This window comes from Schistocerca gregaria, chromosome 5, assembly GCF_023897955.1.
Source record: "Schistocerca gregaria isolate iqSchGreg1 chromosome 5, iqSchGreg1.2, whole genome shotgun sequence".
Classification (NCBI taxonomy): Eukaryota; Metazoa; Arthropoda; class Insecta; order Orthoptera; family Acrididae; genus Schistocerca; species Schistocerca gregaria.
In genome coordinates, this window is record NC_064924.1 from 463,011,276 (window position 1) to 463,037,794 (window position 26,519).

The following is a 26,519-nucleotide window of genomic DNA, read 5'->3' on the forward strand; positions in this document are numbered from 1 at the left end:
GAAACACACATCTTTTTTGTATGGGCTGTAAATAAACAGTTGCCACTATTAAAGTTCCAACCCTCGTATTATTTCTTATTATTTTCCTGCTCTCACTATGAAACTTCTTTCCTCTTTCTGCATTCTGAAGATGTAACAGGGATGGAAGAATTAAATTCAGTGATTACTATTTCACCAGTTGCTGAATCAAGCACTTTACTTTGCAAATGAGAAACAACAATGAAATAAATAACTAGAAAATATAACATAGTATGAAAGAAAACTGAAGAGCTTACATAACAAACATTGAAATAGGATACAGCAACACAAACAGGGCAAGAGAAGCACAAAGAGACAAAAGATGAACAAGTCTGACAGACCAAGTGGGGAGGCGGGAGAAGAAGAGTAAAAGAGCAGGTACGGTGAGGACTGGGCTGGACCACAAGCCCAGACAGCTGCAGCCCAATCTGGACAGAGAATGCAAAGTGTTCTGTCAACCCCTCAGTGGACCGATAAGGTTAAGTGGCCCTCCCTCAAGTTCAGTGGTAAAAGTCACCTTCATGAGTAAATTGTAAAGCTAAGTTAGCTCCTGAGGCACTGTCTCCTAACACCAGAGGTAGCGAGTCAGGGAGATTAAAAGCCTACTTAGTTTGGGACAGTCCAGCAAAATGTGGACTATCATGAAACAGGAAGCACAACAACAGTGGTTCCTCACAATGGAGATGACCATGAGTCAGCCAGCCCAAGATCCAAATGAATGTCACTGAGTGTCCACACAGCAAATTGCTCAAGAAATTGCTGCATATGAGAAAGGTTGATATGGAACTGACAAAGGATGGTAGAGTCCTTGCTAGAGGCCTGCATGGAGGTCTCCCATGGATTCATACACTCTTTTTATCACCTGCAATTTGTCTAGCGAAGTCAGAGTGAGCCATCCCATATTCCAGATTCTGAAACCCTGATGGCATAATATTGATCGGAGGTCTGTTTCCAGAATACTGATCACAAGAATAGGTTTACTGAAAGCTAGTGTGGGCAGGCTATCAGCAAGTTCATTTCCCAGGATCCCAACATAGCCTGGGGTCCATATGAATGGCACAGAGTGTCCACGTTGTTCAAGTGCATACAGGGAACTCTGGATAGCAGTGAACATGGGATGATGAGGGTAACACTTGTCGAGAGTTTGTAGACTGCTCAAGAAGTTGCTGCAAATTGGAAAGGACCCACCAGTCAAGGAATGGATATGCTCTAGAGCATGAAAGATGGCTACCACATCTGCAGCGAAGACACTAAAGCCATCCAGCAAGGAGTACAGTTCAGTACGTCCCATGTGAGTATAAGACCAGCAACCATTGAGCCATTATTATAGACTACTTCTGAACCCTGGGATGTTCCAAGGATGGAGAAAAATTGGTGACAGAGGGCTTTGGGAGGAATCGAGACTTTTGGGCCTTGTGATAGGTAAGGACAAAGCTGTGGTCGAGGAATGCATCATGGAGGTTACATAAGTGGGCCTGGAGGACAGGTGCAAGAGGAAACAACTGGAGTTCAGAGAGGAGGGACCGGATGTGGATTGCAATAGTAATCCCTGATATGGGCTGACATTGTGGTAGATGGATTTCCCTGTTTGGAAAGAGGAGATGGTAGTTCGGATGCTTAAGACTGGAAACACAGATAGCATAATTGACAAGCTGTTGTTTGCACCTGGGCTGCAATGGAGGGCCCAAGCCTTCTTGATTAAGCTGGTCACAGGGCTAGTTCAAAAGGCTCCTGTCGAACAACGCGGTGGTGTATTGGATCCAGCATATGCAGTGCTGAGGTGGATGTCGAACCATATGCCAGACTCTCATAATCGAGAAGGGGTTGTAGCTTTGTAAAGCTGTGGAAGGATAGTGCAATCTGCAATTCAGCTGGTGCTACTCAGGCATTGAAGTGTATTAAGATGCCGCCAGCACTTTTGCTTAAGCTGGCAAAAATGGGGAAGCCATATCAATCGAGAATCGAAGACCAGTCAGAAAGTGGTAAGTCTCCACCACATTGCATAGTTGGTTATCAAGATACAGTTCTGGTCAACGTGCATGGCCCAAGTCATGGCAGCTGAAAACTGAAACCCATGAGTGAGGGCCCATGGCTGCACCTTTCATATATTGCCTATTGCCTTGCAGTCGATGTTCAGTGATACTCACACTATAGCAGCAACAGCAGAGGCAAAAGTCATCAGGACGTGAGGTGGGTGATACTGAGGACCCCACAGATGCTACTAGGCCACTGAGGGTTACTAGAAAGAGAGGGACACTCGGTACAGATCCTTGCAGGACCCCATTCTCTTGGATATGGGGAGGGGGGGGGGGGGGGGTACTGTGGAAAGCACCCCAGGAAGTATGGTGAGACAGGAAATTCTGGATAAAAATCAGGAGAGGACCCCAGAAACCCCACTCATGTAAGATAGTGAGGATCTGGCATTGCCATGTGGTGTCATAAGCCTTTTGCAAGTTGAATAAGATGGCTACACGGTGTTGACTTTGGGTAAAAGCTGTCTGAATGGCAGACTCCTTGTAAGCCAGATTATCAGCAGCAGAACAGCCTTGGCAAAAACCACCCTGGGATGGAGCCAGAAGACCCTGAGACTCAATGAGCTAACACAGTCGCTGGTTCACCATGCATTCAAGCAACTTACAGGGAACTTTGGCGAGACTAATTGGGAAATAACAGTCCATCTCTAGAGTGTGCTTATCTGGTTTCAGTACTGGGACGATGATGGGTTCTCGCTATTGTGATGGGAACTCGCCCTCACTCCAGATGCGGTTAAAGATGGTAAGTAGATGATAAAATGAAATGTCATTTGGCTAGGGCCTCCCATTGGGTAGACCAGTCACCTGGTGCAAGCCTTTTTAGTTGATGCCACTTCGACAATTTGCATGTCGATGGGGATGAGCTGATGATGAGAACAATACAGCACCCAGACCCTGAGCTGAGAAAATCTCCGAACCAGCCGGGAATCGACTCAGGCCCCTTGGCATAGCAGTCTGTCGCACTGACCACTCAGCTATTGGGGCAGACAAAGATATGATGCTGACACTCCATTGATAGGTGCCTTATTTTTTGGTTGTGGACATTTTCTGGCCCTGGGGGCTGTAAAAGGGCAGTGGGCTAGGGCACTGACAAATTCCCCCTCGCTGAAAGAAATTCCCCCTCACTGAAAGAAGCATCGTATGGCTCCAGGTAGCTTATGATAAAAGATAACTGCTTTCACTCCATCCATTGTTTTAGGACACAAAAAGTAGGTTGATAACTCTCAGATGCAGAGGCTTGAGCATAATGCAGAGTAAAATGTTCAGTGATAGTGTCTGTGTCAGTGTAGACAGTGCCAGTCAAGAAAATACAAGGTACACCTGCAGGTGTCTGGTACCTGTGATGGCGAGGTATATGGTCTGATGATTGAAATTTTCATTCCCAAAATTGTTGTTTCCATTGTTTTAGTAGGAGGTGGATTCAGGCATGGATCCCTTTAAAGGCAATGAGATGCTCCATCGATGGGTGCCATTTATGGCACTTGAGCTGGAGGCCCTGCCTACAATCTCTGATGGCCTCTGTGATTTCTGGTGACCACCAAGGTACTGTCTTCCATCGGGGCGGGCCCGAGGAACAGGGGGACAACAAATCAGGTGCTGAAAGAATCACCATAGATGTATTCTGGACTGCCTCATTGATATCTTCTTGCAGTGGCCAGCCAAGGGCGACAGCACCCCTACAACACTGTTGAGAACCCATCTCGGCAGGCATTTATGGAAGTGATTCAGAGGGAGAGACAGGAAGATTGGGAAGTGGTCACTACCACATAGGTCATTGTGGACTCTCAGTGGATGGATAGGAGAAGACAAGGGCTGCAAATGGAAAAGTCGATGGCCGAGAAAGTTCTATGTGCCACACTGAAGTGTGTGGGGGTACCAGTATTCAAGATGCAAAGGTCAGGTTGTGTTAGTAAGTTTTTGAGATCTTTACCATGGCCAGTAATCGTGGTTCCAACCCACAAAGGGTTATTAGCATTGAAGTCACCCATGATTAGGAAAGGTGGGGTGGGGGTGGGGGGGGGGGGGGGGCTGAGAAACCAATGCAAGCAATATTTTCTGTGACTCTTCACCATCTGGAGGGAGGTATACATTGCAGATGGTGGTATCCTGAAATGACCTTAACTGGACAGCCAGCCTCTAAAAGATACACTGCTGGAAATTGAAATAAGAACACCGTGAATTCATTGTCCCAGGAAGGGGAAACTTTATTGACATATTCCTGGGGTCAGATACATCACATGATCACACTGACAGAACCACAGGCACATAGACACAGGCAACAGAGCATGCACAATGTCGGCACTAGTACAGTGTATATCCACCTTTCGCAGCAATGCAGGCTGCTATTCTCCCATGGAGACGATCGTAGAGATGCTGGATGTAGTCCTGTGGAACGGCTTGCCATGCCATTTCCACCTGGTGCCTCAGTTGGACCAGCGTTCGTGCTGGACGTGCAGACCGCGTGAGACAACGCTTCATCCAGTTCCAAACATGCTCAATGGGGGACAGATCCGGAGATCTTGCTGGCCAGGGTAGTTGACTTACACCTTCTAGAGCACGTTGGGTGGCACGGGATACATGTGGACGTGCATTGTCCTGTTGGAACAGCAAGTTCCCTTGCCGGTCTAGGAATGGTAGAACGATGGGTTCGATGACAGTTTGGATGTACCGTGCACTATTCAGTGTCCCCTCGACGATCACCAGAGGTGTACGGCCAGTGTAGGAGATCGCTCCCCACACCATGATGCCGGGTGTTGGCCCTGTGTGCCTCGGTCGTATGCAGTCCTGATTGTGGCGCTCACCTGCACGGCGCCAAACACGCATACGACCATCATTGGCACCAAGGCAGAAGCGACTCTCATCGCTGAAGACGACACGTATCCATTCATCCCTCCATTCACGCCTGTCGCGACACCACTGGAGGCGGGCTGCACGATGTTGGGGCGTGAGCGGAAGATGGCCTAACGGTGTGCGGGACCGTAGCCCAGCTTCATGGAGACGGTTGCGAATGGTCCTCGCCGATACCCCAGGAGCAACAGTGTCCCTAATTTGCTGGGAAGTGGCGGTGCAGTCCCCTACGGCACTGCGTAGGATCCTACGGTCTTGGCATGCATCCGTGTGTCGCTGCGGTCCGGTCCCAGGTCGACGGGCACGTGCACCTTCCATCGACCACTGGCGACAACATCGATGTACTGTGGAGAACTCACACCCCACGTGTTGAGCAATTCGGCGGTACGTCCACCCGGCCTCCCGCATGCCCACTATACGCCCTCGCTCAAAGTCCGTCAACTGCACATACGGTTCACGTCCACGCTGTCACGGCATGCTACCAGTGTTAAAGACTGCGATGGAGCTCCGTATGCCATGGCAAACTGGCTGACACTGACGGCGGCGGTGCACAAATGCTGCGCAGCTAGCGCCATTCGACGGCCAACACCGCAGTTCCTGGAGTGTCCGCTGTGCCGTGCGTGTGATCATTGCTTGTACAGCCCTCTCGCAGTGTCTGGAGCAAGTATGGTGGGTCTGACACACCGGTGTCAATGTGTTCTTTTTTCCATTTCCAGGAGTGTATATTAAGAGGCAAATTTGGCTATTCAGAGTGTCCAGAACATATGCGCAAACTCTGCCCAACACCCCATCATAGGTAGTGCAATTCTTATAATATCCCCAGTATCCAAAAAGGGCCAGGGTCGGTGTTGCTGGAAACCAAGTGCCCTAAAGGACAATGCACAAGGCAGGAAAAGTGCTTAAAAGATGTCATAGTTCAGCCACATGTTGGAAAAAACCGCAGTAGTTCTGAATAATGTTGTCATGGTACTGTGGGGCCATGAACAGACCAAGGAGGCACGTTACACCTTAGGGTCACCTGTTGTCACTGGTTGAGGTGCTATGGCATCAATACACATAGGTTCTGGGTTCCAGTGCGGTGTGCAAACCGGGACCTAATGGGCTACTGGACTCTCTGCCTTGGCCACAGGAATGGTACAGGGAGGATCTGGTGGTGTTGGGGCCACAAGAATGTCCATCTGATTGAAGGACTTTTTCTTTTCTTTCCTCTGCTTAGAGGATTTTGATAATTTAAGGGCTTCTCTGAATCATTTTCAGGTAAAGATGATGATTGCAAAGCCCCCGCACCCAACAGCCTGTGGCTCCTTCAGCCACTGGCTGGTGTCCAGTTGTAGACCAGCAGAAACGTTGGAAGAAAGTGTCCTGAGGGACCCCTTCTTGGTGGAGACGCCAGAAGAATATAGTTTGTCTCTGACTGCGAGGTGGGGATCAATGTCCCTGGTGGTTGGGAAGCCATGAATCCCAAAGTAGGTGAGGGAGAAGCAACAGGAAGGAAGGCCCAACCACCAGGAGGGCAGGCATGGTTGATTAACCCTGAAGGCCTACTGTAGGAGCTGTAACGGGTGGGAGTATCCTCACCAAAGGCAGCAACATTGTCATAGCTCTTGATAGGTTAGTTTGTCCAGAGACTTGTATTCTTGTAATTTCTTCTCTCTCTGGAATACAGTGCAGTCTGGTGAGCAGGTAGAATAGTCCTTTTTCATGACTCAGATGGGGGGGAGGGGGTCATAAGGACTGTTTGAATGCAGTGCTCATTCACAGTCTCTACAGATGGGGCTAGTGCTGCAACGCAAAGACATGTGCCCTCAATTTCAAGCACTTGCAGCATTGCATAGAGGAAGGAACATACAGTTTCACATCACATTGGTATCCCATCACCATGTTGTTTTCAGGCAATGAATCACCATCAAAGACCAAGATGACAATGCCAGTAGTGGCCCTATTGTACTTTAGCCCCCTATGTACATGACTGACAAACTGTGCACCTCATCACTTCAAGTTGATGCAAAGCTCATCATCAGATTGCAAGAGCAGGTCTCGGTGGAAAATATTGCCCTGAACCATATTTAGATTATTATGGGGAATAACAGTCACCTGTACACCACACAGCAAGCAGCAAGCAGTGCCCATGGCAGGGCAGGGATGATGTTTTGATGAAATTTAACACACTTTTCATTTTAGAGATGGCTGCAACTTTCCCAAACTTGTGTTCTAAGTTCTTCACCAACAGTAAGGGCTTTGCGGCCAAGAAGGAGTCCCGAATCAGGTCTTGTGCAAATTAAGTATTTACGGAGTGGGGGGGGGGGGGGGGTATTTTTCTGCTTGCCGCTTAACCCTATGTTCCTCTCACAGTGCAGCCAGGGAGGAAACATTTTAGGGGCACATCTCTCTGCATTAAAAGAGGGCTTTCCTTCTATAGAAACTGCTGGGGTTGTATGGCCACCGGCAGGAGATAACTCATCCACTTTGTTTGTGGCTCATCCACCACAGTGCTACCCACTACGAATGGGGCTCTCAGCACAGATGCCACCCAGCCTCACCATCAATGCTCAATTCTTCAAATTACTCAACTGAGTTTTTGTCCCTTGGATTTAATACACACAACCTATGCTATAACAGTAATTATGTGAAATATTTGGTTCTTTATAGGAAGAAGTACAGGGTGTGGCACATAAAAATGCCCTGTAAAGTCAACACATGAACATAGACTGAAATGAAATGTACTGAATATGATTACTCACCTTCACAGTACTTGCTGAAAGTGTCCTCCACCCATTTCAGCACACTTGTGAACACACTTGAAGAGACTCATACATACCCTTGTAAGTTCTTGTGTTGTGATGCTATTGATGACATCCTGGATCCTGGTCTTGAGTTCTCCAATTGTGTGTGGATCTGTTTCATATACTCTTTCCTCTAAAAATCCCCACAAATAAAAGTCACAACTGTACTAGTCTCATGGCTGAGGAGGCCACATGCCTTTGCTGACTTCCTTCTCTGGTGTAAACATCTCATGCACACAGGACAACAATGCACCTGATGTGTGGCATGTTGCACCATTCAGCTGAAATAAACATAACAGTTGCTCCTCTTGTGTCAAGTTTGAATACAACTCCTCCAGGCTTCTCAATTACACGTCACTGTTCACTCTCATCTCAAAGAATATGGACCCCATAACACATGTGGCAGAAATGCCACATCAAACACCAATCTTCTCATTATGAAGGGTACATGGTGGATTGCATGTTGGATTTTCTGTCGACCTATATTGGTTGTTTTGAGAATTTGTGTACCCAGACAGGTGGAACCACGCCTCATCACTCAAGAAGAGCCTTGTGAGTCCACGACACTACTGACAACTTTTCTCAACAGCCGTGAACAGAAATGCACTCTCTTCTGCAGGTCAGGCTCCTTCAGTTCTTGCACAACACTTATCTGGTACGGTTTTAACTAAAGTCCCCTTAAAACATGTCTGCAACTTCTCTCATTTGCATGAACCTGTTGATTCAGTCTCCTGGCTGGCTTATGAAGACTTCTCATCATTATATCCTGAACCTGTCTCTTTAATTCAGGTGTGCAGGCAGGTGGTGGTATGTTCCTTGGAGCATTTTGAATCGATTCTGTACACCACCATTTTTCAGTCAATTCCTGCATGGTGCTTTTTGCAGGCACAGAACATCCTGGAAGTTTCTCCTGAAACAAATTCTTTCTTTCCACAAAAGACCCAGTGCGAATAAATGCTACAACAATGGCAACACAGTCGGATAACAAATATGGTATTATCACACATTCACACTAACCAGGCTTCACACAACAAGGCCTTTTTCTCAACTAGTTTCATTGGCTGTAGGTGCAGCTTCCTTAGATAACAAAAAAGTTCCACACAGTGTCAGTACCCACAGGAAATGGTTAGTTTGTGTGTGACTGTTTTTTCGGAATTTCTCATTTTCCATTATTATTGACACGTGTGCTTACACTGGAACATTATTGTTGCTTACGAAGGGCCAGTTTCATGTGGCACACCCTCTATCTTGAGTAGCCGGATTACATTATCCACCAAGGTGACAGAATCAGAAGTAAAATACAAGAGTTAGGAAGTACAGTAAATATAAAGGATACTACAGACCAGTGCCAGATAAACAGAATGATTAGGCATTTGAGGCTTGGTTCACAGAACAGGTACTTCACAGGAGTACAACTTGATTTATGGTGAGAAAAGGAGTTGACAAATTTTAAGTAATTTAGGTGGTGATACTACTTACGAAATCAGGCAATGAAGAAATGTGGGGTAATCTTGAAGCACACCATGTGGCAGCTTAAGTCATTGAAAACAGGCATAATTAATATAATAACCACAAAAGAGGAGTCCACAAATTAAGTCACTGGATCAACTGCACAATTAACAGAACAATTTTGAATGAGGTGATAAACTGCATAAATCCACAAAAGGAACAAGCTCTGTGCCTCTCAGGGACCAGACTTCCTGAATAAGAAAGCAAACATTTGGTTTTGCGTGGGTTCCAAAATACAACATCTGGTAATATTCGACTATTTAACTTTAATATTGCTGGTTAAGCTATTCAAGAAAAATCATTGTTGACTGATGAATCCTCCTGAAATTTTTATTATGATCTGCAAAATACAAAGGACACTAGCCATATTCTGCAATACAATATAATATAATTTCCTTTTTAAATATTTTTTTACTATATTCAATACCCCTCTTAATTCTTCAAAATTACTCACCAATCCCTTTCTCCCACATACGGCCGCTCATTCTCACACATGCAGAAGCTTAACGCACCTTCAAGACCTTTCTACAGTCTTTGCTTTTATACACACACCAAAAAAAGTTTTGCATCACCTCAGTTCTGAGTGTTCTGGACCTGTACATAAAATTGGAATAGAGGTCAACATATACATCATTTCCATACTTTTTATTGCTCAAGAAAACCACACATTGTATGTAGCACCACCATACTGCGAGACCATCAGAGGTGGTGGTCCAGACTGCTGTACACACCGGTACCTCTAATACCCAGTAGCACGTCCTCTTGCATTGATGCACACCTGTATTCATCGTGTCTTACTATCCACAAGTTCATCATGGCACTATTGGTCCAGATTGTACCACTCCTCAATGGCGATTTGGCGTAGATCCCTCAGAGTGGTTGGTAGGTTACGTCGTCCATAAACAGTACTTTTCAGTCTATCCCAGGCATGTGCAATAGGGTTTATGTCTAGAGAACATGCTGGCCACTTTAGGAAGTCATTCACAAGATGTGCATGATGGCGGCATGAATTGTTGTCCATGAAGACAAATGCCTCACCAATACGCTGCTGATATGGTTGCACTATCAGTCCGAGGATGGCATTCACGTATCTTACAGCCGTTACAGCGCCTTCCATGACCACCAGCAGCATACGTCAGTCCCACATAATGCCACTCCAAAACAAAAGGGAACCTCCACCTTGCTGCACTTGCTGGACAGTGCGTCAAAGGTGTTCAGCCTGACCAGGATGCCTCCAAACACATCTCCGACGATTGTCCAGTTGAAGGTATATGCGACACTCATCGGTGAAGAGAACACGATGCTAATCCTGAGTGGTCCATTCAGAATGTTGTTGGGACCATCCGTACTGCGCTACTTGGTGTCGTGGTTGCAAAGATGGACCTCACCTTGGACGTCGGGAGTGAAGTTGCGCATCATGCAGCCTATTGCGCACAGTAACACCACATCCTGTGGCTGCACGAAAAACATTATTCAACATGGTGCTGTTGCTGTCAGGGTTCCTTGAAGCCATAATCCATATCTACATCTACATGGATACTCTGCAAATCACATTTAAGTGCCTGCCAGAGGGTTCATCAAACCACTTTCACAATTCTCTATTATTCCAATCTCTTATAGCGCGCGGAAAGAATTAACACCTATATCTTTCCGTACAAGCTCTGATTTCCTTTATTTTATCATGGTGATCATTCCTCCCATGTAAGTCAGTGTCAACAAAATATTTTTGTATTCGGAGGAGAAAGTTGGTGATTGGAATCTAGTGAGAAGATTCCGTAACAAGGAAAAACGCCTTTCTTTTAACAATTTCCAACCAAAATCCTGTATCATTTCTGTGATGCTCTCTCCCATATTTCACAATAATACAAAATGTGCTGCCTTCCTTTGAACTTTTTTGATGTACCTCATCAGTCCCATCTGGTAAGGATCCCACACTGCGCAGCAGTATTCTAAAAGAGGACGGACAAATATAGTGTAGGCAGTCTCCTTAGTAGGTTTGTTACATTTTTGAAGTGTCCTGCCAATAAAATGCAGTCTTTGGTTGGCCTTCCCCACAATATTTTCTGTGTGTTCCTTCTAATTTAAGTTGTTCGTAATTGTAATACATAGGTATTAAGTTGAATTTACGGCTTTTAGATTAGACTGATTTATCGTGTAACCAAAGTTTAACGAGTTCCTTTTAGCATTCATGTGGATGACCTCACACTTTTCATTATTTAGGGTCAACTGCCAGTCAGGCAGCAGTAGCTGACCGAGGCAGACACAGAAACAGGGAAGTAAACTGCTTTTGTGACATTTATTGGAGGGCAGCGTGGAGGGTAAAAATCGTAGAGGGAGACCAAGAGATGAATACACTAAGCAGGTTCAGAAGGATGTAGGTTGCAGTAGGTACTGGGAGATGAAGCGGCTTGCACAGGATAGAGTAGCATGGAGAGCTGCATCAAACCAGTCTCAGGACTGAAGACAACAACAACAACAACAACAACAACAACAACAACCAGGAGTGAATTTTAGGTAGCAGACATGCACTGCTATAGTAGTCCTTAAGCCCCCCGAGCGATGCATGTCATCGATGGTTCCTGTCTCTCTGTATCTCCTCCATGTCGGAACAACATCGCTTTGGTTCTCTCCAAAATACCTGGACACTTCCCTTGTTGAGAGCCCTTCCTGGCACAAAGTAACAACATGGATGCGATCGAGCCGCGGTATTGGCCGTCTAGGCATGGTTGCACTACAGACAACATGAGATGTGTACCTCATGCCTGGTGGAATGACTGGAACTGATCGGCTGTTGGACCCCCTCCATCTAATAGGTGCTGCTCATGCTTGGTTGTTTACATCTTTGGGTGGGTTCAGTGACATCTCTGAACAGTCAAAGGAACTGTGTCTGTGATACAGCATGCACAGTCAATGTCTGTCTGCAGGAATTCTGGGAACCGAGGTGATGCAAAACTTTTTTTGATGTGTGTATTTATATGGCACAGAAGCCACTGAGACCAGAGTCAGTAAAAGCTCTGGAGAGTTGTAGTGACGAATGAACTTTCATGCCATAATCTTACATGGATTGTTTTAAATACCTCTGTGAGTTGCAGCAGACATTACCTGATTTTCCACAATACAGCGATTGGTTTTCAAAGAAGAACATCACTTGTTTTAATATTCCCATTATAATGGAATTAACAGCTACCTCTGTCTTTTTGAAAGCTCAGTATTTACTGATAGTGCACACTTTACTTAAAACATCACATTTTGTTTAATATTTATTCTGTCTTCTCAACTGTAGAAGAAAATTATCATCAGGTTATTCAGACTATTAAAGCCATTCAAAAAACAATTATTTCTGAGTATTTCATTTCAATATGAGGTACAATGTGCCATCTCATTCTTTATCATGGAACGTGGTATCGGTTAATAAAATAGTTTCCTCCCTTTAATGCAGTTTCATGAAGTAGTGCAATCAGTAGTTACAGATGATTCCAAAAACTCCTCTTTTAGGGATATGACACATTAGTTTTCAAGAATGTTTCCCTACTGCAATAACACTCACTTCAATGACTGATGAAAGGGTTCAACATTTAGTGGGACCATTCTGAATGCTGAATTTATTCTTCTAAGTCACTCAGAAACATATGAATACTGTACAGAAACATGAGTGGTCTTCTCGAAGCAAAGGAAACAGTTACTCAAAAAATGGGCACACTAACAGCCTCAAACCACAGCACAAATTGTGAGTCTCTCTTTTCCCCCCTCAGTTTCACATCTCTTGATGCTAACTGATCAATAGCTGTGTGGAAATTGACAAGAGTAGTTGGACCTTTCAGCTACAATGCACACTGATTCAAAATTAAACTGGGAGGAACATATATATTAGCCATATCTACAAGAGAATAGCAAGAGCGTGTTATCTCATCTGGAGACTGACAGATGTAGTCACTGATGAGTATCTAAAGGTGGTATATTTTTGCCTGTTTCGATCACACTTTTCCTAAGGCATATTGTTATGGGGACATTCTTGCTTTGTCAGTGAAATTCTGAAAATTTTTTAAAAAAAGTTATCAGAATAATGAGCAAAGTTAAGCCCGAGGAACACTGCTGCCCCCTCTTTATCAAACATATGATATTAACTGTTGTGAATATATACGTCTACACAGCACTGCTTTATGTCAAAAGCAACTTAAATGAGTTCGAGACCAGAGAGAACGTACATCCCCTCAACACCAGAATCAAACTGGACTTCGACATACCAAGACACAGACTCACAAAGACTGCAAACTCACACAAAATAATGAGTTTAAAACTCTTCAATAAACTTCCAGCGTCTGCTCAGTCACTGACCAGTAATATTTTCAAATGTAAGATTTATGACTGGTTACTCAAACACCCATTTTATAAGATAACAGAATATTATGAAATAATCATTGACATTAGTATATAAGAATATTCCTAAAAGAAGTGGAATTAAATTGTAAAAACTTTACTGTAAAGTTATTGTTTATTGTATATTTAATGTTCAGACCTATTCCGCTGTAAGTGGTCAATGGTGAATAAACTGAATACTGAAACTGAATTGTGCTTGGATGCAGGTTATTATTTCTCCATCTGCGGTCTCATACCACAAACTTTGCTGGGAAACTCTGAAAAACACTATTAAAGATGAGTAGGCTTACATAAGGTTATTTCTCATCAGCCATGGATTCCAAAAAGATACCTGAACCCAATTACTCATCCAGATATGAACACAAGAAGCCGAATGTACAAGAACAGGCGACTAGCTCAAGGAAACAAAACAAAAGTAGGGCACAAACCAGCTAATATCAGCTAAATACTATGGTCTACTATACCGACGACAAGTTTACAGATCAAGTTGCAATTACAGCACAGCATTTCAAATGGTGATAAAAGAGTGCGCTAATCTTCCAGTACATAACCTTAATTCCTGTTTTAACACAACAAGTACATTACTAATATGGAGTGTCCACAACAGGTCCAAAAACAAATATAAGATACGCTAATTCAAAGAGCCACATTCAGTCGCAGTAGCCATCATAGTATTTTGTACCTGCTCAGTGCCATGCAAGATTCTACTGAAGAACATTATATTTTATCTTTTGCATTATTTTAAATGTGAAATAGGTTATCTTTCTTTACAAGAAAAGAAACAGCAGAGTAAAACAGAAAAGTTTTTTACTACATAATATACATTCCAAATCACAGATAAAATTCACCAACTCATACTTTTTCAGGCAGCTTAATTTTCTGCAAACACAGCTCCGCTACATCTTCAACCTCTTTATTCTTCAATCTGCGTCCTTGTTCTCTGGCGTACACACAAGCACGTTTGGCTTCATCAAACATTTGTTTTTTCAAATAAACAAAACCCAAATTAATGTAAATTGATCCCAATTCAAGCATGTCAGGAAATTTTTCCCCTATAGCAGTAGCCTGTTTCAGATATTTCAAAGCAGCATCTAAATCTCCTTGGAGGCAACTAACTGTACCAAGGTCATTTAATAAAACAACAACTTGCTCACTGGTCTCACCATTGATGCTAACAGACAAGTCATATGCTCTCTTCATAAGATTCTGTGCATCTTTATATCGCCCTGACTTAAAAACAAACTGTGCATACCAATCCAGAGTCATTGCAAGTAGCAGCAATGTATCTTCATCTTTAACTCCTGAATTGAGTTTATTTTCAAGATTTTCAAGACAAAATTTAAACCCTTCTTCAGCTTTCCTGAAAGGTAAAGCTAAGTCTTAGTAATTACAAGAGGAACACAAAATAACAAGAGTGAGATAAATGATAGCAACATAAAACACAAATATTATAGTACACAACATATGCCCATCTCTACCCTCCTACACTCACAATCTAATTAAGCTTAGTAACAATCATTTCTGCTAGCAAACCATCCAATAAAACAATCAAGCAGTGCACACATTTGCTTCAGCTTTCAAGTAACCTTGATATGATAGCACATTTTACACATGATAAATAACTGGGCATTTATGCAAACCACAATATTTTTCCTTCACTACATAAGACTATGGCAAGCCTGAATTGCAACACTGACTAAAAAACAAATTTAACATGAAGTCATTTGAATCTTCCGAAAATTAATGTTACTGTATTTGCCCGAAAAATGTAAAACAACAACGCATTTTCATTTTAATCACCCCTTGATTAAAACAGAAGCAAGAAATTTCCATTTTAAGCATAACACTTTTAGAAGAAGTGGGGGGGAATCAGTACATTACACGAATCCAAGAAGAGTTACTTAGTAATAATACATTTCAAAAAGTAAATTCATACTAAAAGAAAATTCATACTAACTTTATGTTAGAAATCTGATCTCATTTGAAACTCACACTCATATCTTACTTCAAATTCTGCATTTCACGTTGACTGGATTATTCATCCAAACATAGTTTGGGCTGCCTTTGTTTCCCTTTCCCCTTACACAGTGTTTCAATATGGAGTTTCAAAGTGGCAGAATCTCAGACAGAAGAAACAACATGACTGGAAGTCAATGAGGACTGACACATCCAGAGGCCAACAAAAAGAAACACATAAAAAGCAACCTAGACGAGATGTTGAAAATGGCAGCATGAGATGGACAAGTGAACAACAAGCAAGCAAATTCTGAAGAACCACACAAGACACCATGACATTGCAATAAGCTAATAAACACAATCTGGGGACAGTCCAGATGGCAACTGTGTATAACAAAAGTAAGAAGGTCATCTGGACATATTTATCTCTGTTGTGACATAAACCATAGGCCAGAGGATTCATGTGAAGAATTACAAGAAGTGCTACCTAGGCAACTGCAACCATTTCCAGGTACTGCCGCCACCCGACAGCCATCTAAATCTGTTTCCTCCAGCAGGCATTTCTGTTCATCAGGCCAATGACTACTACCCCATTTTCAGTTGAAGCAAAGCAAAAAAGGAATGAATATTGACTGATATGTTTAGTAACTCATTTGGACATTAGGACATACGTATGTTTAGTAATTCATTTGCATGTTAGGGGGCTTTGACTTTCTGGGCTTTGGTTGCAGAGTGGCATTTAAGAGTGTTCTAAAAAAAATCTCAATTTTGTTATTGTGAAATACAATGAAGAGCCAAAAAAACTGGTACACCTGCCTAATATCGTATAAAGCCCCCGCAAGCATGCAGAAGTGCTGCAACATGACATGGCATGGACTTAACTAATATCTGAAGTAGTGCTGGAGGGAATTGACATTATAAATCCTGCATGGCTGTCCATAAACCCATAGCAGTACAAGAGTGTGGATATCTCTTCTGAACAGCATGTTGCAAGGCATCCTGGATATGTTCAATAATGTTCATGTCTGGGGAGCTCGGTGGCCAGCACAAATGTTTGAACACATGGAGTGTTCCTGGAGTCACTATATAGCAATTCTGGATGTGAGAGTTGTCGCATTGTCCTGCTGGAATTGCCCAAGTCCGTTGAAGTGCACAATGGACATGAATGGATGCAGGTGATCAGACAGGATGCTTACGTATGTGTCATCCATCAGAGTCGTACCTAGATGTATCATGGGTCCCATATCACTCCAACCACACATGCCCTACACCATTACAGAGTCTCCACCAGTTTGAACAGTCCCCTGCTGATATGCAGAGTCCATGGATTTATGAGGTTGTCTCCACATGCATACACATCCATCCACTTGACACAATTTAAAATGGAGTGTTCCTGGAGTCACTATATAGCAATTCTGGATGTGAGAGTTGTCGCATTGTCCTGCTGGAATTGCCCAAGTCCGTTGAAGTGCACAATGGACATGAATGGATGCAGGTGATCAGACAGGATGCTTACGTATGTGTCATCCATCAGAGTCGTACCTAGATGTATCATGGGTCCCATATCACTCCAACCACACATGCCCTACACCATTACAGAGTCTCCACCAGTTTGAACAGTCCCCTGCTGATATGCAGAGTCCATGGATTTATGAGGTTGTCTCCACATGCATACACATCCATCCACTTGACACAATTTAAAATGAGACTTGTCCAACCAGGCAACATGTTTCCAGTCATCAACAGCCCAATGTCAGTGTTGACAGGTCCAGGCCAGGTGTAAAGCTTTGTTTCATGCCATCATCTAGGGTACAAGAGTGGACCTTCAGCTACGAAAGCGCATATCGATGGTGTTTTGTTGAATGGTTCATAAGCTGACAATTGTTGCTGGCCCATCATTGAAATCTGCTGCAATCTGTGGAAGAGTTGCACTTCTGTCACGCTGAACAATTTTCTTCAGTCATTGTTGGTCCTGTTCTTGCAGCATCTTTTTCCAGCTGCAGTGATGTCTAAGAGTTGACATTTTACTGGATTCCTGACATTTACGGTACACTCATGAAACGGTTGTATGGGAAAATCCCCACTTCATCGCTACCTCGGAGATGCTGTGTATCATTGATCAGACACTGACTATAATACCATGTTCACATTCACTTAAATTTTGATAACCTGCCATTGTAGCAACTGTAACGGATCTAACAACTGTGCCAGACACTTGTTGCCTTATAGGTCTTGCTGAGCACAGCGTCATTTTCTGCCTGTTTACATATCTCTGTATTTGAATAAGCGTCACTATACCAGTTTCTTTGGCACTTCAGTGTAATTACTTTAGTAATAAGTGCTTCAGCAAGTCTTAAGTGAGGTTATATAGAATGAATGCAAGGCTTATATCATGGTGAATGTGTGAATGCAAATCATACATACATAAAAAAGCAGAGATCAGTGACAATGATGAACACTCCTCTGACAAAAACATTCTAAGTTAATGTAATGTATTCACTTATGTTACAGGAAAAGGAAATTACATAATAAAAGAAGATTTGGCAACAATACATTCTGTATATGAAGTGCACTTGAACAAATATAAACAAGAAGGAAAAACTACACGTCAGGGACTGATCAGCATATAACCTACATGCAACAATGAGCCAAAACATTATGACCACCAGCCTGACAGAATGCTAGTCCACATTTGGAAAGCAAAACAGCATCAGTTTTGCATGGCATGGATTTGATAAGTCCTTGGTAGGTTTCCAGAAATATGTAGCACCAGATATCTACACTTAGGTAACAATGCTCCTGTAAATTATGGGCCAGTCCTATATGGGTGCAGAATTGTTACCAGATAGTGTGCCAGATGTTTTCTATTGGGTTAAAATCACAAGAATTTGGTAGCCAAGACATCAGTGTGAGTTCACTATCATGCTCCTTAAACAACTACGGCAAGATTATGGCATTGTGACACAGACAGTTATCCTGTTGGAGGTTGATGTCACAATTGTGAAAGACATCAAGCGTGAAGAGACGCATGTAGACCACAGATGTCATGGTGTCTTCAATTACTTCCACAGATCCTACAGGAGCAAAGACGAATGTTCCATACAGCAGGATGTTACCCACCAGTTTGCATCCACGTGCAGTTCACATTTTCAGCAACATTTCATGTGAATGACATGTCCAGACATGATCACTGACATGGGGTAGTGAGAAATGTGATTCCTCTGACCAGAGAGATATTTTCACTGATCCGCAGTCCAATCTTGATAACCCATGACTGCTAGATTGATGATAATGATGATGATGTTGGATCATCATGGGGACATGTCGGGGTCATCTGCTCTGGACGGCCGTGTGCCACTACTGAGAGGAAAGACCATTATGTTCGACATGAGGCTCTGGTGCATCGTACTACATCTGCAACAGCAATCTGAGCAGCAATTGACACAGCAGTGACACAATGAATGGTTACAAATTGGTTGCTCCAAGGATACTTCTGAGCCAGATGCCCTGTAGCAGTCATTCCATTGACCTCAAACCATTTGTGAATTCAGTGGTGTTCAGTGAGAGCTCATCGGATGGCAGAGTGGAGGTCTGTTGTGTTTTCTGATGAAATCTGGTTCTGCCTCAGTGCTAGTTGTGGCTGTTTGTTGGTTAGGAGGAGGCCAACTGAGGGTTTGCAATCAACTTGTCAGTGTGCTAGACACATTGGATCAACACGTGGAGTTATGGTCTGGGGTGTGATGTCATATGACAGCAGGAACACTCTCGCAGTTATCCCATGCACACTGACTGTAAATTAATATGCCATTCTGGTGATTCGATCTATTGTGCTGCCATTCACAAACAGCATTCCAGGGAGTGGTTTCCAAGAATGTAACACTCATCCTCATAGCACTGTTGTAACCCAACATGCTCAACAGGAAGTCAACATGTTATGGTTGCCTGCTTGATCATCAGATCTGTCTCCAAATTAGCACATGTGGGACTCCAGCGTCATCCACAAACAGCAACAACTGTCCTGTACTGACTGATCAAGTGCAACAGGCAAGGAACTCCATTCCACAAACAGATGCCTTGCACTTGTACAACACAATGCAAGAACATTTGCATGCTCGCATTCAACATTCTGGTATTTACACCAGTTATTAATGTACCGACATGTTGGATTTGCAATGGTTATCTTTTGCTTACATTAACTTATGAACTTGCATTGTTAATCACTTAAATGTGTTACCTAGAAAAATGTATTGCCAAAATTTCATTTCACCACAATAATTATTTTTTGGTGTTCCAATTTGTTTTTCTTTCAGTGAATTTTCCTTAATGTACCGGGTGACCAAAATATCAGTATAAATTTGAAAACTAAATAAATCACAGAATAATGTAGATAGATAGGTACAAATTGACACACATGCTTGGAATGACATGGAGTTTTATTAGAACCAAAATAATACAAAAGTTCAAAAAATGTCCAACAAATGGCGCTTCATCTGATCAGAATAGCAATAATTAGCATAACAAAGTAAGACAAAGCAAAGATGATGTTCTTTACAGTAAATGCTCAATATGTCCACCATCATTTCTCAACAGTAGCTGTCGTCAAGGAATAATGTTGTGAACAGCACTGTAAAGCATGTCTGGAGTTATGGTGAGGCATTGGCATCGGAGTTGTCTTTCAGCATCTCTAGAGATGAAACTTCCTGGCAGATTAAAACTGTGTGCCCGACCGAGACTCGAACTCGGGACCTTTGCCTTTCGCGGGCAAGTGCTCTACCAACTGAGCTACCGAAGCACGACTCACGCCCGGTACTCACAGCTTTACTTCTGCCAGTACCTCGTCTCCTACCTTCCAAACTTTACAGAAGCTCTCCTGCGAAACTTGCAGAACTAGCACTCCTGAAAGAAAGGATATTGCGGAGACTTGGCTTAGCCACAGCCTGGGGGATGTTTCCAGAATGAGATTTTCACTCTGCAGCAGAGTGTGCGCTGATATGAAACTTCCTGGCAGATTAAAACTGTGTGCCCGACCGAGACTCGAACTCGGGACCTTTGCCTTTCGCGGGCAAGTGCTCTACCAACTGAGCTACCGAAGCACGACTCACGCCCGGTACTCACAGCTTTACTTCTGCCAGTACCTCGTCTCCTACCTTCCAAACATAACAAGGTCCATATCCAAGTCCTAGTAATACAAAAATTGTATTCAAAACCCAGAAAGTCAAAGCATCCTAACATTCAAATGAGTTATTAAACATGATTCAGTCCATCTTCATGATATTTTTGGTTTGCTTTCAGCAGAAAATGTGGTGGCACACTAGAAGTCACTGTGCAATGTAGCAATTACACTGTATAGAAAACATCAATGTTGCCCATTGACCTCAGTCTGAGAAAACTAAACCCAATGCTAGACTGATTTATCTTCTTGATAGATGAAACCAGTAAAGAAGTAGATGGCAAGAATCCAAAATATTTACTGAATCCCAGGGCAAAATGACCATCATAACAGAAATCAGAGCTTGCGCAGAAAGATTTAGGTATTTTTGCTATTTTACTATTTGAGAGTCGAACAGTAGAGGAATGATCTGAAAGTGGTTCCATGAAACCTCTACCACACACTTATATGCGAACCGCAGAGTAATCAAGTGCATGTAGACATGTGACAAATTTGACTCTCCCAACTTTAAGAGAATTGTATGCAGATACCATAGCCACTATGTGTAAACACAACGGTTATAACTGACTTGATATTTTTACAACAGTGCCATAAATGAAATAGTCCAATATTTCAATGAAAACTGTCTAATAGCAAATGACACAAAGACTGTAATTTTTAAAAATCTGAATAAAGAGTTTCAGAAAAAGCACTGCAGGAGATTCTGGCATCAGACATGTGTGTAGATTCTTTGGCCTGTAAGCTGCCTAAAAGCATATTTGCATATCATGGCATAAAAATATTGGATTGCAAATGTTTCTAATGAATATTTCTTTTTATTAGAAAATCCATCAATGACCACTTTAACAATCTCCAGTAAAGGAGGAAGACATTAGTGTTTAACGTCCCATCAACAACAAGGTCATTAGAGACGGAGCACAAGCTCGGATTAGGGAAGGAAGTCATCCGTGTCCTTTCAAAAGAACCATCTTGGCATTTGCCTGGAGTGATCTAAGGAAATCACGGAAAACCTGAATCAGGATAGCCGGACACGGGATTAAACCATTGTCCTCCAGAGTGCGAGTCCAGTGTGCTAACCACTGCACCACCTCACTCGATCCAGTAAAGGTAAAATTACATTTTTGTTAAATACTGCATATACTTGGCTTCAAGAAACAACAATAAAATAACAACATATTATTAAAAATCTTGAAGTCTGCAGGCTATAAGGGGCTAACCATTAAAGGCATTAAAAAGAACATAAACTTTTCAGGAGCCAAATCTTCACCATAATGTGTTGGCCAAATTCTCACGTATGCCAGAAATACCTAAGTACACCAATATATTAAAAACAAAGATTCCAAGACTTACCAAGCGGGAAAGCGCCGGCAGACAGGCACAACGAACAAAACACACAAACACACACACAGAAGTACTAGCTTTCGCAACCGATGGTTGCTTCTTCAGGAAGGAGAGGGAAAGACGAAAGGATGTGGGTTTTAAGGGAGAGGGTAAGGAGTCATTCCAATCCCGGGAGCGGAAATACTTCCCTTAGGGGGAAAAAAAGGACAGGTGTATACTCGCACACTCGCACACACGCACACACACACACACACATATCCATCCGCACATACACAGACACAAGCAGACATATTTAGGCAAAGAGTAAGGGCAGAGATGTAAGTCGAAGCGGAAGTACAGAGGCAAAGAAGTTGTTGAAAGACAGGTGAGGTATGAGCGGCAGCAACTTGAAATTAGCGGAGGATGAGGCCTGGCGGATATCGAGAAGAGAGGATATACTGAAGGGCGAGTTCCCATCTCCGGAGTTCGGATAGGTTGGTGTTGGTGGGAAGTATCCAGATAACTCGGACAGTGTAACACTGTGCCAGGATGTGCTGGCCGTGCACCAAGGCATGTTTAGCCACAGGGTGATCCTCATTACCAACAAACACTGTCTGCCTGTGTCCATTCATGCGAATGGACAGTTTGTTGCTGGTCATTCCCACATAGAAAGCGTCACAGTGCAGGCAGGTCAGTTGGTAAATCACGTGGGTGCTTTCACATGTGGCTCTCCCTTTGATCGTGTACACCTTCCGGGTTACAGGACTGGAGTAGGTGGTGGTGGGAGGGTGCATAGGACAGGTTTTACACCGGGGGCGGTTGCAAGGGTAGGAGCCAGAGGGTAGGGAAGGTGGTTTGGGGATTTCATAGGGATGAACCAAGAGGTTACGAAGGTTAGGTGGACGGCGGAAAGACACTCTTGGTGGAGTGGGGAGGATTTAATGAAGGATGAATCTCATTTCGGGGCACGATTTTAGGAAGTCGTATCCCTGCTGGAGAGCCACATTCAAGGTCTGATCCAGTCCCGGGAAGTATTCTGTCACAAGTGGGGCACTTTTGGGGTTCTTCTGTGAGAGGTTCTGGGTTTGAGGGGATGAGGAAGTGGCTCTGGTTATCTGCTTCTGTACCAGGTCGGAAGGGTAGTTGCGGGATGCGAAAGCTTTGGTTCCATCAGATTCACCTGGTCCTACTCCAAATCCCATGCCAATTTTCTAGACGTTGACCTCCATCTGTCCAATGGCCAGCTTCACTCATCCGTCCACATCAAACCCACCCACAAGCAACGGTACCTCCATTATGACAGCTGCCACCCATTCCATATCAAACGGTCCCTCCCCTACAGCCTAGGCCTTCGTGGCAAACGAATCTGCTCCAGTCCTGAATCCCTCGACCATTACACCAACAACCTGAAAACAGCTTTCGCATCCCGCAACTACCCTCCCGACCTGGTACAGAAGCAGATAACCGGAGCCACTTCCTCATACCCTCAAACCCAGAACTTCTCACAGAAGAACCCCAAAAGTGCCCCACTTGTGACAGAATACTTCCCGGGACTGGATCAGACCTTGAATGTGGCTCTCCAGCAGGGATATGACTTCCTAAAATCCTGCCCCGAAATGAGATTCATCCTTCATGAAATCCTCCCCACTCCACCAAGAGTGTCTTTCCGCCGTCCACCTAGCCTTCGTAACCTCTTGATTCATCCCTATGAAATCCCCAAACCACCTTCCCTACCCTCTGGCTCCTACCCTTGCAACCGCCCCCGGTGTAAAACCTGTACTATGCACCCTCCCACCACCACCTACTCCAGTCCTGTAACCCGGAAGGTGTAGACGATCAAAGGGAGAGCCACGTGTGAAAGCACCCATGTAATTTACCAACTGACCTGCCTGCACTGTGACGCTTTCTACACTCCTGGAAATGGAAAAAAGAACACATTGACACCGGTGTGTCAGACCCACCATACTTGCTCCGGACACTGCGAGAGGGCTGTACAAGCAATGATCACACGAACGGCACAGCGGACACACCAGGAACCGCGGTGTTGGCCGTCGAATGGCGCTAGCTGCGCAGCATTTGTGCACCGCCGCCGTCAGTGTCAGCCAGTTTGCCGTGGCATACGGAGCTCCATCGCAGTCTTTAACACTGGTAGCATGCCGCGACAGCGTGGACGTGAACTGTATGTGCAGTTGACGGACTTTGAGCGAGGGCGTATAGTGGGCATGCGGGAGGCCGGGTGGACGTACCGCCGAATTGCTCAACACGTGGGGCGTGAGGTCTCCACAGTACATCGATGTTGTCGCCAGTGGTCGATGGAAGGTGCACATGCCCGTCGACCTGGGACCGGACCGCAGCAATGCACGGATGCACGCTAAGACCGTAGGATCCTACGCAGTGCCGTAGGGGACTGCACCGCCATTTCCCAGCAAATTAGGGACACTGTTGCTCCTGGGGTATCGGCGAAGACCATTCGCAACCGTCTCCATGAAGCTGGGCTACGGTCCCGCACACCGTTAGGCCTTCTTCCGCTCACGCCCCAACATCGTGCAGCCCGCCTCCAGTGGCGTCGCGACAGGCGTGAATGGAGTGACGAATGGAGACGTGTCGTCTTCAGCGATGAGAGTCGCTTCTGCCTTGGTGCCAATGATGGTCGTATGCGTGTTTGGCGCCGTGCAGGTGAGCGCCACAATCAGGACTGCATACGACCGAGGCACACAGGGCCAACACCCGGCATCATGGTGTGGGGAGCGATCTCCTACACTGGCCGTACACCTCTGGTGATCGTCGAGGGGACACTGAATAGTGCACGGTACATCCAAACCGTCATCGAACCCATCGTTCTACCATTCCTAGACCGGCAAGGGAACTTGCTGTTCCAACAGGACAATGCACGTCCACATGTATCCTATGCCACCCAACGTGCTCTAGAAGGTGTAAGTCAACTACCCTGGCCAGCAAGATCTCCAGATCTGTCCCCCATTGAGCATGTTTGGAACTGGATGAAGCGTCTTCTCACCCCGTCTGCACGTCCAGCACGAACGCTGGTCGATCTGAGGCGCCAGGTGGAAATGACATGGCAAGCCGTTCCACAGGACTACATCCAGCATCTCTACGATAGTCTCCATGGGAGAATAGCAGCCTGCATTGCTGCGAAAGGTGGATATACACTGTACTAGTGCCGACATTGTGCATGCTCTGTTGCCTGTGTCTATGTGCCTGTGGTTCTGCCAGTGTGATCATGTGATGTATCTGACCCCAGGAATGTGTCAATAAAGTTTCCCCTTCCTGGGACAATGAATTCACGGTGTTCTTATTTCAATTTCCAGGAGTGTATGTGGAATGACCAGCAACAAACTGTCCATTCGCATGAATGGACACAGGCAGACAGTGTTTGTTGGTAATGAGGATCACCCTGTGGCTAAACATGCCTTGGTGCACGGCTAGCACATCCTGGCACAGTGTTACACCGTCCGAGTTATCTGGATACTTCCCACCAACACCAACCTATCCGAACTCCGGAGATGGGAACTCGCCCTTCAGTATATCCTCTCTTCTCGATCTCCGCCAGGCCTCAACCTCCGCTAATTTCAAGTTGCCGCCGCTCATACCTCACCTGTCTTTCAACAACTTCTTTGCCTCTGTACTTCCGCCTCGACTGACATCTCTGCCCTTACTCTTTGCCTAAATATGTCTGCTTGTGTCTGTGTATGTGCGGATGGATATGTGTGTGTGTGTGCGCGAGTATACACCTGTCCTTTTTTTCCCCTAAGGGAAGTCTTTCCGCTCCCGGGATTGGAATGACTCCTTACCCTCTCCCTTAAAACCCACATCCTTTCGTCTTTCCCTCTCCTTCCTGAAGAAGCAACCATCGGTTGCGAAAGCTAGTAATTCTGTGTGTGTGTGTTTTGTTCATTGTGCCTGTCTGCCGGCGCTTTCCCGCTTGGTAAGTCTTGGAATCTTTGTTTTTAATATATTTTTCCCATGTGGAAGTTTCTTTCTATTTTTTAATTTGAACCCAACAATTACGTTTGTTATTGTCTCTGTTGCATTTCGAAATCTTCTCTGTCATCTTACTTTCTCTTCTCGTTTCTCGTTTGTACAAGTAGTTTCATTTTTTATTCATCTTCCCTTTTTCCGAATCTACCCTACATTTTATCCTGCCTATTTATACTCAATAATACGTTATTTACTTCCAAACCCTTCCAAACCATAACCTAAAAATTTTTTAACGCTTTCAACATAACCGCTGCTATAAAATCCACTGTTCCAAGTTTACAAACATTTCGTGTAAACTCATGAATACTATTTCACAGCTTCAGTTCCTTTCACCCATTAAACAACCATGTCAGTTATTTCCAAAAACTTTCGTTTTATTTCCATTCCCGTTTTTCCCACATAACCAATCATTTTTTAGCAGCTTCCCACAGGTTTACACGTTATTTCTTCATCAAACAATTGTTAGCCTCATTCTTAAAACCTGCCAGTCCACAACCAGTCCTTTGAATA

General features: G+C 44.2%; 1 protein-coding gene across 1 annotated transcript in view; it reads right to left on the minus strand.

The window, feature by feature from the left end:
* Positions 1-14,357: 14,357 nt before the first annotated feature.
* The window catches only part of LOC126272062 (tetratricopeptide repeat protein 19 homolog, mitochondrial), a 34,256-nt gene continuing 22,094 nt past the window's right edge, over positions 14,358-26,519 (minus strand). The window contains exon 3 of the mRNA XM_049974592.1: positions 14,358-14,927. Within this exon, the coding sequence (XP_049830549.1) occupies positions 14,420-14,927 (508 nt within the window). The 3' untranslated portion in view covers positions 14,358-14,419. The remainder of the gene's footprint in view (positions 14,928-26,519) is intronic.